The following is a 15,720-nucleotide window of genomic DNA, read 5'->3' as shown; positions in this document are numbered from 1 at the left end:
TTTAATACATATTGTGTTTTGATTCATACCATTAAGCATAAAGATCTTGGGGTGGCTCTTAGTTTATATTTGGAGATTAAGAGTTCAGGAATTCCACTTGATAGAAGAATACTTGGGAAGCTAATATGTTATTTTTTCTGAAGAAAGTGAATTAAGTCGGATTAGAAAAGTGATCATTGGAGACATGGACACAAAATCTGTGATGCTTCTTTACAAATCTTTATTAGGAATGATTTGGTGGATGAGGCTTACAATTTTATTCAGAACCTCATGGGAAATCATGAGTTAGAAGGTGTGTATGAGATTATCAAGCTTCTTAAGGATTATAATAAAGCAATCCTCCCATTTTCAGATTCTCTTAGCATTGTGATTGACTGCTCAGTCAAAACTAACAAGTTTGATATGTAAATAATATTTGAGAATTTAGCATATTTATGAGTTGTTTTTGTGAATTTTTTTTTAAAAATCATTTTAAATAATCTCAAAATTTACAAAATTATCCAAAATTATTCACATCTATCTCAAATATCTGAACATGAATTCATTTTTTGCAAATGGTAACCGAGAAATTTGTGTTGAATGTTGTTGAATATTTTTTTTTGTGTTACCATTTGAGGCCATAGTGTTTCATTAATTTAAACGGAGTAGTTACGTTTTTAAGGACCACGGGCAATGGTTTGCGAAAGTATGAGGTTTGCTTCATAGCGTTATAATCCAATGTTTTAATGAATTAAATGAGTATATGAACTTAATGATGTCTTTTTCATAATTTTTTAGGCAGGTTTGAGCATTAGTTTTAACCCCCGCATACCGCCAACAAATATTTTATATGATATAAAAAAAGAAATGTTATAATTTTTTCGTTTATTATTATGTAAAGTTTAAGATTTAATTTATGTGTTGTTAGATTTCACCTATAGTACATGTGTAATTTACTAATTAGGTATTGCAATTACTATTTTTAAAGTGTCAAAGAAGTAATAATTTCATTTTAATTCATCATATAACATATTTTAATGTTAATTCTAACATGTTCAACCTATTGATTTGCAACTCTAGCTGTTTTTGTTAAAACAATGTTTATTCACATTAGAATATTATTTCTTATCAAATTAAAATAACGTCATTTTATCAAGAGAAATATAAAATATTGTAGTTATAATATAAAGTATTTGTTGTATCTAGTTCAAGTTAAAGTTATATAACTATAATTATACTCCATCACAAGTCATAAAAATAACCAAAAATTTTCTATATGTTTACAATTTTTAAATATGCATCATATTCATTTTTATTTTATTTTATAAGATGTCAAAGTATAAGAATTGAGGTTATTAATCGTATATCTGAATTTATGTATATCATTTCCTTTTTTCTTAATATAAAATTTAATTTCAAACTATGAAATTTATAATATCTAAAAAAATAATCTTTTTTTTCTTAAATTGCGTCATTACATATTTTCATTTAACAATTAAAAATACCACTGTAAATTATTAATTTACACTATAAATAAGAAATATTAATTATAGATAAAATATCACTATATTAATAAAATATCATTGTCCCAACATTATTAGTTTATAGAGGTTTTACAGTATATAAGTATAACCCCCTAAATGTAATGTGTTTATCTTCGTCTTCTTCCTAACAAAATCGAACATTACTTTTCAAATAAACCACAAGAGACTGGCACATTTCATTTCTTTTTAATACACGAATCAATCAATTTCACAAGTCCTGATAGTTATAAAAATTAATGAAAAAGAAGATCAGAGATGAAGCAAGGCAATGGTTTTGTTCATACAAGATAGGTTAAGTTTTTGGCTCCTTTGGTTCCTCGAAACATGTCTCCAAGAGGCTTCTTCCGTTAAGGTATCACAGACGGTGAAGAAACCTAATACTTGCCCAAAGATTTTGAACATCTCAACTCCCATTAGTATGTTCTTGTCTGAGACATATGTGGCGTTCCAATCCATTGGTGCGTCCGGGTGTACTGAAACCTCGGTCCATGTGAGGTAAACAAGATCCAACTCCCACAGCTTTCTCACTGCTTTGTTTCTCCTCCCAATCTGTCCATCTCCTTCGTCGCACCATGAAACAGAGAGCATGAACAAACGATGGTTGCAAGAGATGAGTTTAGGGTAGAACTCATGAATCCGAGGAGGGATTGGAGATGTTTGGATTGCAATCCAGAAGCCTCTCTCTATGTCATATCCTGATAGCTTATCATTCTCAGAATAAGCGTAGAAGATTCCATTGCATATGATCCCACAACATACAACCCCGAAACCCATCGGGAGTCTCTGGATTTCTGACCAAGTGTTTGTTGCTGAGTCGTATATTTCACCTGAATCCAGTGGCTCATCAAAAAATCCAGTGCCTCCAATGGAAATGAGCACGAATCTCTTGGAGCTGTTTTTGTTTAGCCGATCAAGCTTTTGTCTTGCTAATCTGAGGGATTTAGTGCCGTTTTGATCAGCCAAGTTTCTGTGCTGTCGTCTTACGGATAGTCTGTGAGGGTCTTCATAAACGTCTGATACTCCGCCAACTCTGGAAAGGTGAAAGCGTTTATCTTGGCGATTCTGTTGGGTCTGTATGGTCGAGAAGTCTGAAGTAACTTCAGAGGCACCAACGATGGGAAGTGATCTAGCATGTCTCATAGATGCAATTTTACGCCATGATTTGGTCGAAGGACTGAATACCAAGATCCCTCTGTGCGACTTGAAAGAGTTTCTTTCCATAGAACGACCTCCAATAATATAAATCTCCTCATGGATGTTCGTCACTGAATACATAAACCGCCCCTTAAGTAAATCAGTTTCAATCCTGTGCCATTTGTCTTGAGAGACATCATACCCATGAATTTCACCAGAGGAGCAACTATCTTTATGAGCAGCAAACAGAAACAACCACGGGGTTTGAAAAGAACCTTCTCGTCTCAGCTGGAGGAACCGCTGGGTAGTAGCCATAGATCGCCATTTCTTACAAACAAGATGTGCATTCAACAGACCAGTCAAAGGAAGCCTCATCAAACACATCTCAAGAATATCATCCGGAAGAAATATATTCTTGCGGTTATCCTGAGCCGAATCCACTAAATACTTTTTATAATTCTTCTTCCAAAACCTCTCTTTAACACCATAAGAAAAACAATCTAACCTAGTTTCTTCAGTTCCACAAATAGTCATCAACCCCTTACCTTCCTCACTAGCACTAGACCATCTCTTATTACAAGGATCCTCAAAATCCTCACCTGTATCAGCAACTCTGCAACCAACACTAATACTTAGACAATTCACTCCACCCCTTGCATCATCCACTTCATCTTCCACAACCTCAGATTTATGAATCTTCTTCTTTAACTTCTGACTAACACTTTTCACAAGCCGCTTCGACACAGTCAAAACTTCTAGATCCTGCCTTATGGACTCCTCTCCCAATGGTTTCATCATGCATCATTAAGGAGAGAGACCCAGATTGAAAGCTTAAGTTTTTCTACAAACCCAAAAAGCAAAGATCACAAAAATCAAAATGTAAACAAGCAAAGTATCCACATTTATAACGAGATTCACCAAGTAAAAGCAAACCCTAATCTCCAAATTCAAACCAGCTCAAGAAACTACAACAAAATTGAGATTTCGCTTTTGGACCAAATTGAGCAAAAAAAATTTGAAGATTTCACTTACATTGAGCAAACTGAGAAAATTTCGAAGCGAGATTCATAAACCCATGAAGCTATTTTACCCAAATCGAGAGCATTTTGTTTCGTCTTCCTCAGAAATCTCAACGAAGAAGAGGAAATAATTGAGACTTTGAAAGGACCTAAGCTTGACGCATCGAATTCTCACTTTCCCTTTTCATTATATTTTTTTTTTTAAAAAGCAAATCATGCTGTGTAGTGGAAAACTTGAAGCTACTTAAAAAATATTAGAAGCATACTGAATTATTGTTTTTATTTAAAAACTAATTAAAAGGGATTGATCAACGAAAATAAAAGGGGAATTTGCTTTATGGTAATTAGCTAATAGATGACTAAAAGTCTTTTTTCTTCTGAAGAGAAAATGGACTAAAAGTCTAAAAGAGAGTATTTATTTGAAATCAATATTTTGTTAAACCGACAAATTTTTGAAAAACAATATTTTATGAGTTAAATATTGACTAATGGTTTTAGGGCGTTTGGGCAGCTGTTTGGGTTCGGTTTGGATATTTCAAATTTTCAGGTTTGAGACATAGAATTCGTCATATATTTTTAAATTTTGCGTTTAGACCTAGTTTTAAAAATTATTCTTTCTTTTCATTTTAGTGTAAAACATAAATCATGATGCGTAGTTGAAAACCGGAAGCTATTTAAAGAAATTAGAAGCATACTACTGCATTATTGTTTCTAACATTAAAATAAAATATAAAAAAAAGGATTGACCAACAAAGGTAATAAAATTAAATAAAAGAGAAATCTCATTTTATTTTGGGTTAAAATGAAAAATCTTATGTCATTCAGTAACAGATGATGTTTATGATTTATTATTTTAATATCTCTAGCATATAGTTTTACATAACTTTTATCTATAATATAATGTATATAATTTTTTATAGAGGATTTTTGAGAAATACCCCTTTTGGTATACCCCTTTTTAAAAATACCACTATTTTCTATCCATTTTCAAAAATACCCCTTTTCATATATGAAAAATTATAAATTTTTATATGGTTGATAGATACATCAAGATCATCATTACTACTGGGAGACAAAATCCAAATATTTATAAGGTTTTAAAAGGTTCTAAACGACATTTATAAGGTTTTTATAAGGTTTTTAAAAGGTTTACACAGTTTTTATAAGGTTTTTAAATGATTTTTAAAAGGTATTTATATGGTATTTATGAAATATATATATATATATATAAATTTACACACATATAAAGATAATTTGTGTCTATAAATATAAGCTTACACATATGTTTTTGATAAATTTCATATTTTATAGTGACTTTTTGATAAAATTAGAAAGAGAGGTATTTTTAAAAAGTAGTATTGGAAAAGGGGTATTTTTGAAATTCTCCCATTTTTATATTGTAAACGCCTAAACCGCCTAGATATCGCCTAGGCTCCGATTAAACGTTCTAGGCGTTTTGTTTCCGCCTAGATACCGCCAAGTAATTTCTTGAACATTACTAACGTTAGATTAGTGTAACGATATCATATCAGGTTCGGGGGTCAACAACGCTCATCCATTAGCTTTTCTCGTACAGTTGTGCCATGGCTTTCTTTCAAGGGACTGGTTAGTTCGGGTTACTCATGTGTATAGGGAGGCTAACCGTCTCGCAGAAGGGTTAGCGAATTATGCTTTTTCTTTACCGCTCGGGTTTCAATTGTTAGAGGTTTGTCCGGATGTTTGTAGTTCGGTGCAAATGGACGATGTCAATGTTGTTTCTTTTCCGCGAATTGTCCGTATGTATTTTTCTTTTGTTTTAATAAATTATAGGAGGCTATTGTCTCCTATCTATTACCAAAAAAAATTATCATATCAGGTTCGATTTTTAATGTTAACATTGCAAAGTGCTTATATAACAAAAGTTATAAATGTATAAAACATATCTCTGTTTAGTTCCATCTAATCTCGTTAATTCACAATCTCATTTTAATTTTAAATGTGAAATCAAAAGCAAACAAAAAAGTTTGGTTTACATGTGCGGTTGGTTAAAACCTAAGTCTTCATATCATCCCACAATTATCTATATATATAAAGTTAGCTTTTTCTCTCTTCTCATGATGCCACATAAGCATCCACCTAAGCCACATTTTTGTTTAAACATTAAAATAAATTTAAAACATTCATTTAGTGCATATTTATGTTACTTATTTAATTAATAGAAGGTTTATATAAATAAAAATAAATTATGTAAAAAACATGAAATGTTAAAATAAGAAAAACAATATTTTAATTTTTTTATTAGTGGTAATAATACAATTCAACTTTCATTTTAAATTGATCATAATTTAATATTTTAAATATGTTACTGAGTTTTAGAATGGAAGTAAAATTTAAATTTATGGTAGACTAAAACAACATTTATGTAATTGTATATATAAAATTATAAAGAGGAAAAATAAAATGAAAATGAAATATTAGTTTATAACATGATCAAAAAGAAAAAAATGATATTTCATAAATTGAATCAAATGCTTTTAATTCAAATTTGAGTATTGAAAGATAATAATTAAAGAGAAAATAATTATAATATTTTTGAAAATCAATTAAAAATAATAATAAAATATCACAATATGAATAAAAATCAACGAAACAAAATTATAAACCTCCCGCGCGGAGCGCGGGTCAACTGCTAGTAACATTATAAACTATACTTGCAAAATAATCATATGCAAGTAATACAGTTTATAAGATGTAGAGACTGTTTATATTGAAGCAAAATGTGGTTAAAGCTTAGTGATATAAAAAAAAAAAAAAAAAAAAGGTTTTACCAGAACAAACCAACAAATTAGTCAACCTTGCATTTATGGACACAAGCTGTTATGGTCAGTACAGCTCCAATGATCAATCCTAATAATGCCATTGCCAAGACTGTTGAATCCAACCAAACAATCTCTATGTCAGTACTTCTTTTATCCGAACCAGAGTAATATTACAAGTGAGGAAGAATTACATACCAGCAATGGTGAAGTAGATGAGAACTGCCAATCGGTATCTAGTTGTTCCTGGTAAATCGATTTCGAGAGTGCAATGTCGTTGAGACTTTCCCTTTGTGGTTGGATCTGTCAAGGGATTTGACCCTCGTGGTTGTAGTTCAGATAGTAAAACATTTGTGCCTAGTACTGTGTCTCCGTTGACATTTCTTATCTCGAGCCTTATGGTAACCGGCTTTGCGTTCCAATCTATCGATATTGCTCCAAAATTTTGTTGCCCTGCAGGTAAGATATTGTGACCAATGTAATCCTCCAAGTGGGTGCCATTCATTATCTTAACGAGACACTAATGTGCAATGGTTTCTTTTTGTTGATAATAAACCTTCCCATGAAAACACTGTTCTTGTTCCAATTCAAGCAAAACCAGAGACACTTAATTGAATGAAAGACTCTTAACTCTCAACCAAATGCCTAACTAATCCCCAGATATTCGAAACCATTCAACAATCTGCCTAGACAGCCTTATAAATACAGGCCTCGCTAGCTGATTTCAAGCCAACTCACAACAGCTACAATCTGCTATATTCAGTCCTTGGCTAGTTATAATAGACCTATAGCTAAGGTTTCAGCAGCTGTGATTTTTAGAGTAGACTCACTGTGTCATTGCTTATAAATAGATCTTTTGGAAAGTTCAAAATACATGGATAGCAATACAATGTAAGATGCTTCAAGATATACACAGAATCAGTAGAGAATAATACCGTATGTGCAGGATTTGAATTTGCAGTTTTCATTGATAACTCTCATTGTGCTTGGTGTATACCAGAAAAGAAGCCTAACCATGGAGCGCAAGGGGCGAGGGATAACTTTCTCAACATATTGTACTAGACCACTAGAGGTGACATCATATAATGGGTACCCAACAGAACAATCGTATCTTGTGATTTCTCCAAAATGGACATCTCCACTGATGAATATAACTCCATTTCTCTGTAATGTCAAAGCAATGAAGAATTAGAGGGCACAAGAAAACAAGAAAACTGAGAGTTGTAAATATTAATGTCAACAACTCCATACCTTAGTATCTGATATCAGTTGGAAAAGACGTTTTCTTTCCTTTGGAAAACGGCCCCATGATTCCAAATAAAAGAGAGGTCCAGTGGTAGCAGAAAGATTTGATATCACCTGGACAAGTCAAGAAACCATTTTAATGGATGACCAATTCAAGATGGAATAAGATACTCAGCATTATCAAGATTAAGTTTATGGCCAACGGACACATAATTTTAATCTAATACTTTGCCGTGACAAAAAGTAAAACTGGATTTTCTATCGATAGAAAATAAGATACAGAATACCTGAACGGATGATCCTATTATAGTGATTTCGCTCCGCGGACCTCTCAATTCTTTTTCGAGCCATCCCCACTGCGTATCACCCAAGATACTCCCGTCACTTCGCAAAGGGTCTCTATGATATCTTGTATCTAAAACTATAACCTGGAGACGAAAAAAGTGATATACATATAAAAAACGCTTCATTTAAAAATCTTTACAAAGCTACAAAAGAAGACAGCAACGTATCAGAGTTTCCGAATACCTTGACTTTACGGTTAGGTGGACCATAAGTATAAGATGCATAAACTCCAGCTTGCTTTCTCCTTGGGCTATCAAGAGGCTCATTCAAGAAATCAAGCATGAGTTTTTGGTTCAGGACTTTACGATCAAACTCCTTTCCAGCATCATTCAATCCATAATCATGATCATCCCAAGTGCCAATAACCTTAGCATTTCTCTGAAGACGAGAATAGCCAGGATTAGACTTGGCTTTGGCGTATCTTAATTTCATTTCTTCCTCTGAAGAAGGCACAAACCTCGGTGTATTCCTCCATGGGCCAAAGGTTCTCTCTTTCCCAATAACTTTAAGTGGCCTTCTAATATCTCCATAAATGTTATCACCCAACCAAATGAACAGTTGCGGATCAAACTTGTTTATCGCATCCCATATCGGCTAATGTACCACAAACCATAACCAAAATATCATGAGATAGAAACAAAACGAATCTCACTTATATAATTCACCAGCAAAAAGCAGCACCACTGCTACACAATCTAAGCTCAAACTAGAAATTTTAAATTTGATTCACCTATAAAACGCAATTGTTTACTGCACCCCATATCAACTACTTAAACGAAAACTCATAACACACCAGCCAAAACGCAACAGTCTTAACACGGAACCCGTACTAACAACATATATAATCTAAGCAATACATAAACGAAGCTAAAACGATTTGTCTACCTACGTTTGATCGAAACCCATATCGGCTAATGTAACCAAAAACCATAACAAAAGAATCACGAGACAGAAAAAATGAAATCTCACTTACACACCAGCAAAAAGCAACATCTCCAACATGAAACTATGAATACTAATACACAATCTAAGCTCAAACTAGAAAATTTCACCATTTGATTTACCTCTGGAACGCATTGGTCATGGTTTTACATTGTTTACTGCATCCCAAATCGACTAACCAAACATAAACTCACAACACACCAACCAAAACGCAACAATCCTAACACTAACATATATAATCTACGCAATGTTCAATAATCCAAAACCAAATTCAAGTTTCATATACACACCAGCCAAACACATACATAATCGCGAATGTGTACATTGTTTATCGGATCTGTATCAGTCTAACTTTTACACACCACCAGCCAAATTTAGCAGTTCTAATAAGAATTTGCGAAACCCAGAACGAACTAGGGATCAATACGATTCAATTACCTGTGGAGCGCTTTGATTAGCACATGATCCGAAAGCTATACGAGTTATTGGAGACTCTTCTGCTGCAATCGCGGTCGTAAAGAGCAACGGAAACAACCAGAACCAGAGGCGTTTCATACCGATTTGGTGTGGGAAACCTAGAAAGCAACCATTGAAAGAGGAATGAATGAATCTTCAAGTCTTGTGCCTCGGCGAGGATTCGTTTTCCGGCGATTCTCCGGTTACCGTTGGGAATTTTGAGAGAGAGACTAAAAACACTTTTTTAGGTTCGTTTCTCACTGATTTTTTTCGATTCTTCTCGTTGCTTAATGCTTACATTAAAATACCATTTCTTTTTTCTTTTCTTTTCTTTTTTTTTTTCCGATGAATTTTCTTATCTTCTGGTGGGTGTGATACTGTGATGTGACTCTTGTTTTGGAAATGTTGTGAATATCACCAATTTATCATATACTGTATTTGAATAAATCTTGTAGTTTTCTATCAAAATAAGACTGTATATTTTAACCCGCGGGACGACATTTTAAAATGTATTATTTTTATTATTTTTGTTTGGTATATAAGAGTGTACTACTATATTTTGATTGTTAATTTTATGATTAATCTGTAGAATATTATATGATAATTTATTTTTTATATAATTGTAATTTGATTAAATTAATTAAATAAGTATAATATTTAAAATAATGAAATGATACTGACATAATATTCGTTTGCATTATATAATTTCATATTAAAATATTTTTGTGAGTTATACTATAGTAGACAACTCCTAAAAATATCTATAATCATAATTGTATAAATTATAACTCATTCCATCACATGATCCGTGCTACACAATTATCAATAATACTTTAGGTTATACATTTTTGTATTGTTTGAGTAATATGCATCCGTTTCTAAAAATTTAAATTACAACATATGCAAAAAAAAAATTATATTTTTATTATAAATATGTTTATGTAATAATATAAATTTAAAAACAAATAAGATCATATGAAGATGTTGGAGAAATCTTTGATTTATTAGGGAGAGATTTTAGGAAATTTTGTTAAATGTAATAAATATTGATTTCTAGTTTTGCAAATTTATTATGATTTAATTACAAAATTTATCTTAAACTTTTTCTATTTAATCAAATGGCAAGGGTTTAATTATGCAAATATTATAAAATAAAAGGGTAGAACACAAAAGGTAATTCAAAAATGTTAATATAGATGCAATTGTTTAGATTTTTTGTAATTTAAGAAACATATAATCTACTATTAATATGGATTATTGGAGAATATTTTAAAGTATATCTAGAATTGTACACAGTACATTATATGCTCTTAGAATGATCAAGTAAAAGTTTAAATATTTGTTGCTTAGTTTTAATTTTTCCTTAAAAAGAAATATGGAAACAAAAAATTAACCAAATTTACTACAATTTATTTAGTTAAAATAAAAACGCAAATAATAGATACATCAAAGTAAAAATTAGGATTTTTAACCAAAAATTAGTTTATAATCTTTAATTAGTTTATAACATGCAAATATCATTTTGTCAGAATTTTCATAAATCATTCATAATACGATCCTCCTAGAATCGACACTCTTGAAGTTGAGGGAAGGGATAGGTTTTTGCACCTAAGGGATCGGGGGATCACTTAGACCAAAGGATGTGGAGCGAATGGTCGCACAAAGGTTGCGGAAGAGCCTTTGATTTACCGAATTTGGACTTCACTAAGGATATTACACACCAAAGAAAGAACAATAGTGAGTAATCTAACTTGAAAGAGTGTTTGATAAAAAGATAGATGAGTTACAAATGAGAGGTAGAGGAAGATTATATAGTAGAGGGGGATGACGGAAAAGAAGGGAGAGAAGAAGAACATGCAAGATCATGCACAAGTGTCTTAGAAATTACACTCATGCAATATCATGCATCAAGTCTTGGAAATAACAAAACATTAAATGCAAGAATAAAGAGAAAAAATAGAAAATGGGCTAAGGCAAAGTGATGGGCCTTGGACCCACGAATTGAGCTTGGTAAAAGGCCTTGAAAGTGTTACTTAGGCCTCATTAAAAACATTTTCAAGAAAACTCAATGGGACAAAACTTGAGAAAGGAAAAAGAGTGCATAAGCAACACTTAACCCTCATTAATCACGGTTCAAGGGGTTCGGTAAAGGGATAAGTGTTGCGTATGCACTCTTTTCCCTTGTCAAGTTTTATCCCATTGGGTTTTCATGACAAGGTTTTTAACGAGGCCTAAGTAACATTTTCAAGGTCTTTTACCAAGTTCATTCGTGGGTCCAAGGCCCATCACTTTGCCTTGGCCCATTTTCTATCTTTTTTTTTGCATTTAATGTGTTTGTTATTTCCAAGACTTGGTGCATGAACTTGCATGAGTGTAATTTCCAAGACACTTTTGCATGCTCTTGCATGTTCTTCTTCTCTTTCATTCCCCTCTACTATATAATCGCCTTTTACCTCTCATTTGTAACTCATCTAATTTTTTTAACAAAAACTCTTTTAAGTTAGATCACTCTCTCTTTTTCTTTCTTTGGTGTGTAATGTCCTTAGTGAAGTTCAAGTTCGGTAAATCAAAAGAATTCCGCAACCTTTGTACGACCATTCGCTCCACATCCTTTGGTCTAAGTGATCCCCCGATTCCCTAGGTGCAAAGTCTATCTTTCCCTCAACTTGTCGAGTGCCGAGTCTAGGAGGATCGTATTACGTGGTATCAGAGCTCACTCTGAAAAGTTGAGTATTCTATCCTATTTACCATCTTTTATCTTTTCCATTCCATCTTCAACCCTATTCCATTGCATTTTTCATTTTTATTTTCGTCAGTTTTTGTTTTTCTGGATTTTCTATCATTTTGTCAGAATTTTCATAAATCATTGACTCATCCTAGTTTTAGAAACAAACAAGTTTGTAATTTTTGGATGAATCAATGATTTATGAAAATTCCGACAAAATGACAGAAAATCCATAAACACAAAAAAAAAACTGACAAAAATAAAAACGAAAAATGAAATGGAAGATTGATGAAGATGAAATTAAAAAGATGAACGATGGTAAAGAGTATAGAGTACTCAACTTTTCAGAGTGTGCTCTAATACCACATAATATGATCCTGCTAGAATCGACACTCTTGAAGTTGAGGGAAAGATAGGCTTTGCACCTAAGGGATCGGGGGATCACTTAGACTAACGGATGTGGAGCGAATGGTCGCACAAAGGTTGCAGAAGAGCCTTTGATTTACCGAAATTGGACTTCACTAAGTATATTACGTACCAAAGAGAGAACAAGAGAGAGTAATCTAACTTGAAAGAGTTTTTGATAAAAAGATAGATGAGTTACAAATGAGAGGTAGAGGGGGGTTATATAGTAGAGAGGGATGAAGGAGAAGAAGAACATGCAACAGCATGCACAAGTGTCTTGGAAATTACACGCATGCAAGTTTATGCACCAAGTCTTGGAAATAACAAAACATTAAATGCAAGAATGAAAAGAATGAAAAGAAAATATAGAAAATGGGCCAAGGCAAAGTGATGGGCCTTGGACCCACAAATTGGGCTTGGTAAAAGGCCTTGAAAGTGTTACATGCAAGAGCATGCACAAGTGTTTTAGAAATTATACTCATGCAAGTTTATGCACCAAGTCTTGGAAATAACAAAACATTAAATGCAAAAATGAAAAGAAAAGATAGAAAATGGGCCAAGGCAAAGTGAAGGGCCTTGGATCCACAAATTGGGGTTGGTAAAAGGCCTTGAAAATGTTACTTAGGCCTCATTAAAAACCTTGTCAAGAAAACTCAATGGGACAAAACTTGACAAAGAAAAAAGAGTGCATAAACAACACTTAACCCTTTACCGAATTTCTTGCGTCGTGATCTTCTTCAAGGAATCTTGGACGATGACTTCTTCCTTCTTGCGTAGCTCCTTAAGAAGGCCATTGCTTGCTTGGTTGAGCTTCTTAAGTCTTGATACTTCCTCCGCTTCGAGCTGCTCCTCGTCTTCGAGCTGCTCCTCGTCTTCGTGCTTCTCCTCGTCGTCTTCGTGATGCTCCTCGTCAACGGCTTATTCAACTACGTGCTCCGGGAGGCCATAGTTATATAAAAAAGAAAATTCATAATTGAGAGAATCGATCTCTCTCTAGGCAGCTGAAGAATCGTTTCTCTTTCTTTTCTTGTAAGTTGTAATATAAATTATTATTTTATTATTTTAATTTTTAGTTATATGATTAGTTTAGTGATAAGCAACTTTCATGTGTTTATCTAGTAGAGGTGGTCAAAACAAATTATAGAGGCGTAATAGATATATCAAAGTAAAAATTAGGATTTCGTTAAAAAGAATACGAACAAGACTAAGAAAATAGCTGTATCTGTACATTATAGAAATGGTCATTAACTTGATTAAATCTCATCGTTTTATCAAAATAAATTTGTAGTTTTACCAACAATTTGGGATTTAGCTCTTAATTACTTCAAAAAATATTGACTATCTCTAGTTGCGCACGGACAAAACATTTGTGTATGTTTGAAGTTAAAGAAAACAACACACTAAAGCATAACCATAGAACATGTTTAATTAATATAAAGTGTGTTAAATACATATGGATCAAAATAAAACACAAATATACATAGAAACAATTAGCAACCCAAAAGAATATATAAGAATTTGAAGTATAATAAGCAAAACCATCTCAACGCATCATAAGAACAAACTCGTCAAAACTAAGAACTCCATCACCATTCTGATCAAACCCACGAATCATACCTTTACAAGCATCAACGGTACACGACTCGCCGAGCCGACTCAACGTCCTCCTCAAACTCGCGGCCGTAATAAACTCTTCACCTTCCATAACATACATACCAAACGCTTCTCTCAACTCTTTCCTCTTCTCTTCATCACTACCATCATCACCTTCCATTAGCTTCAAAAACTCACCAAAGTCAATAAACCCATCTCCATCAACGTCAGAAATCTTCACCACTTCTTCGGCTTCGCGCGAAGACAACGCGCCGCCTAAGAGACTAAAACAGCTTTGCAACTCCTCCCCTGAGATCTTCCCGTCCGAGTTTGTATCCATGTAGTCAAACACGGTTCTTAGCTCGTCCACGTTTAACGAGCTACTAGTACTGGATCTTGCTTCTTCGTCTTCATGTGTTCTTGAAGATGATTCTGACCTCTTCTTGGAGTATTTCTTGTATAATCTTGATAATGGAGATTTCTGACTCATATTCTTGGATTTGGATACAAATCTTGATGAAGACTAAAAATGGTTTGCTGAAGATTCTTGTAAAGATTTGTAGATTATATATATATAAATATGTGAATGCGTGGGGAGATGTATTCTTCATTGTCCGACGGTTAAAACACGGGTTTGAAAATTTTTGGAGAATTATTTAAAGACTGAGGCGGTTGCGCGGTGGTGGCCGGGAAGTTTCCTCCGTAATGAGTGATGATGGTAAGGAAAGGAAAGGTCAAGTTGACAACGACTTTGATTATTTAAGCAATTCGATTTTTGTTCTTTTGACTTTTATTGTGTATATGTGTACGATGTGTGGACACGTGTTTTAATGATGAAAATGTGGTTAACTGTCATGAAGTTTCATATAACCGTCCACAACTAATTATATGAAATTGCAAGTTTGAAAAAAAACTACAGATTCAAATCATCAGAACATAACATAAGACCATCAAACACATATATAATGTTATTAAAACATAACGACCGTTATTTTTTATAAGCATGAAGTTTGTAAAATATTAATAAATAATATATCAAACTAAAACCATCACGACAAAGAGACTAATTATATCATTATAATTTTTATAAAATATGACTGTAAAAACATTTAGAGGGTAAAGTTTTTTTTTTTTTTTTTTTTTTTTTTTTTTTTTTTTTTTTATATAAAAAATTTCCATTAGAAAGAAGCACACCGATTACAAGGCATAAAAATCCAAATGGCACGCAGGCCCTAAAGTTTACATGCTCACAGGCCCAAACAAGGCACACATGCCAGAGATAGAAACCCCCACAGACAAGAGTCCACAAGGCCCAAAAGCAACAAGTCCAGCCAAGACAAAGCTAGAACGAGACCTGCAAGGACAAAGAAGAAAGAAGAGAAAACAAACTCCCAAGCATACCTGGGCAATCAGAAAAATTCGAACCAGGAAGACATCAAAGATCCAGAACGAGGACGAGCAGAGGGCCTGCGATCCCGAGAGAGCGGATCAAGCCGAGCCCTAATGGTCATCTGAATTCCCTTGATGATCACAACCGG

The 15,720-nt window shown here is 33.2% G+C and overlaps 3 protein-coding genes across 3 annotated transcripts; all 3 read right to left on the bottom strand.

Annotated features, from left to right (window-relative positions):
- Positions 1–1,641: 1,641 nt before the first annotated feature.
- On the bottom strand, positions 1,642–3,868 carry LOC17876487 (F-box/kelch-repeat protein At5g42350). Its single transcript, XM_006280196.2, has 2 exons — positions 3,690–3,868; positions 1,642–3,498 (listed from the first exon to the last, which is right to left on the bottom strand). Exon 2 carries the CDS (start codon positions 3,453–3,455, stop codon positions 1,773–1,775), a length of 1,683 nt encoding a protein of 560 aa, XP_006280258.1. The 5' UTR covers positions 3,456–3,498; positions 3,690–3,868; the 3' UTR covers positions 1,642–1,772.
- A 2,514-nt stretch (positions 3,869–6,382) lies between these two features.
- On the bottom strand, positions 6,383–9,761 carry LOC17875249. Its single transcript, XM_006280401.2, has 7 exons — positions 9,442–9,761; positions 8,245–8,655; positions 8,004–8,144; positions 7,723–7,830; positions 7,407–7,635; positions 6,670–6,924; positions 6,383–6,583 (listed from the first exon to the last, which is right to left on the bottom strand). Exons 1-7 carry the CDS (start codon positions 9,556–9,558, stop codon positions 6,501–6,503), a joined length of 1,344 nt encoding a protein of 447 aa, XP_006280463.1. The 5' UTR covers positions 9,559–9,761; the 3' UTR covers positions 6,383–6,500.
- A 4,231-nt stretch (positions 9,762–13,992) lies between these two features.
- LOC17875372 (calcium-binding protein CML37) lies at positions 13,993–14,836 on the bottom strand. Its single transcript, XM_006282071.2, has one exon. It carries the CDS (start codon positions 14,670–14,672, stop codon positions 14,133–14,135), a length of 540 nt encoding a protein of 179 aa, XP_006282133.1. The 5' UTR covers positions 14,673–14,836; the 3' UTR covers positions 13,993–14,132.
- Between the last annotated feature and the right edge of the window lie 884 nt (positions 14,837–15,720).

The sequence above is a fragment of the Capsella rubella genome, unplaced genomic scaffold (assembly GCF_000375325.1).
Source record: "Capsella rubella cultivar Monte Gargano unplaced genomic scaffold, Caprub1_0 scaffold_8, whole genome shotgun sequence".
NCBI classification, from domain to species: domain Eukaryota; kingdom Viridiplantae; phylum Streptophyta; class Magnoliopsida; order Brassicales; family Brassicaceae; genus Capsella; species Capsella rubella.
This window is presented reverse-complemented; position numbering and strand designations above follow the sequence as displayed.

Bases quoted from the DNA above. Each gene is read 5' to 3' on its own strand.
- LOC17876487 (XM_006280196.2), bottom strand. From the start codon at position 3,455: ATGATGAAACCATTGGGAGAGGAGTCCATAAGGCAGGATCTAGAAGTT.
- LOC17875249 (XM_006280401.2), bottom strand. From the start codon at position 9,558: ATGAAACGCCTCTGGTTCTGGTTGTTTCCGTTGCTCTTTACGACCGCG. The intron at 8,145-8,244 runs GTATTCGGAAAC...TTTCGTCTCCAG, and splicing joins CACCTAACCGTAAAGTCAAG to GTTATAGTTTTAGATACAAG. The intron at 6,925-7,406 runs GTATTATTCTCT...TCTTACCTGCAG, and splicing joins ATTCAAATCCTGCACATACG to GGCAACAAAATTTTGGAGCA.
- LOC17875372 (XM_006282071.2), bottom strand. From the start codon at position 14,672: ATGAGTCAGAAATCTCCATTATCAAGATTATACAAGAAATACTCCAAG.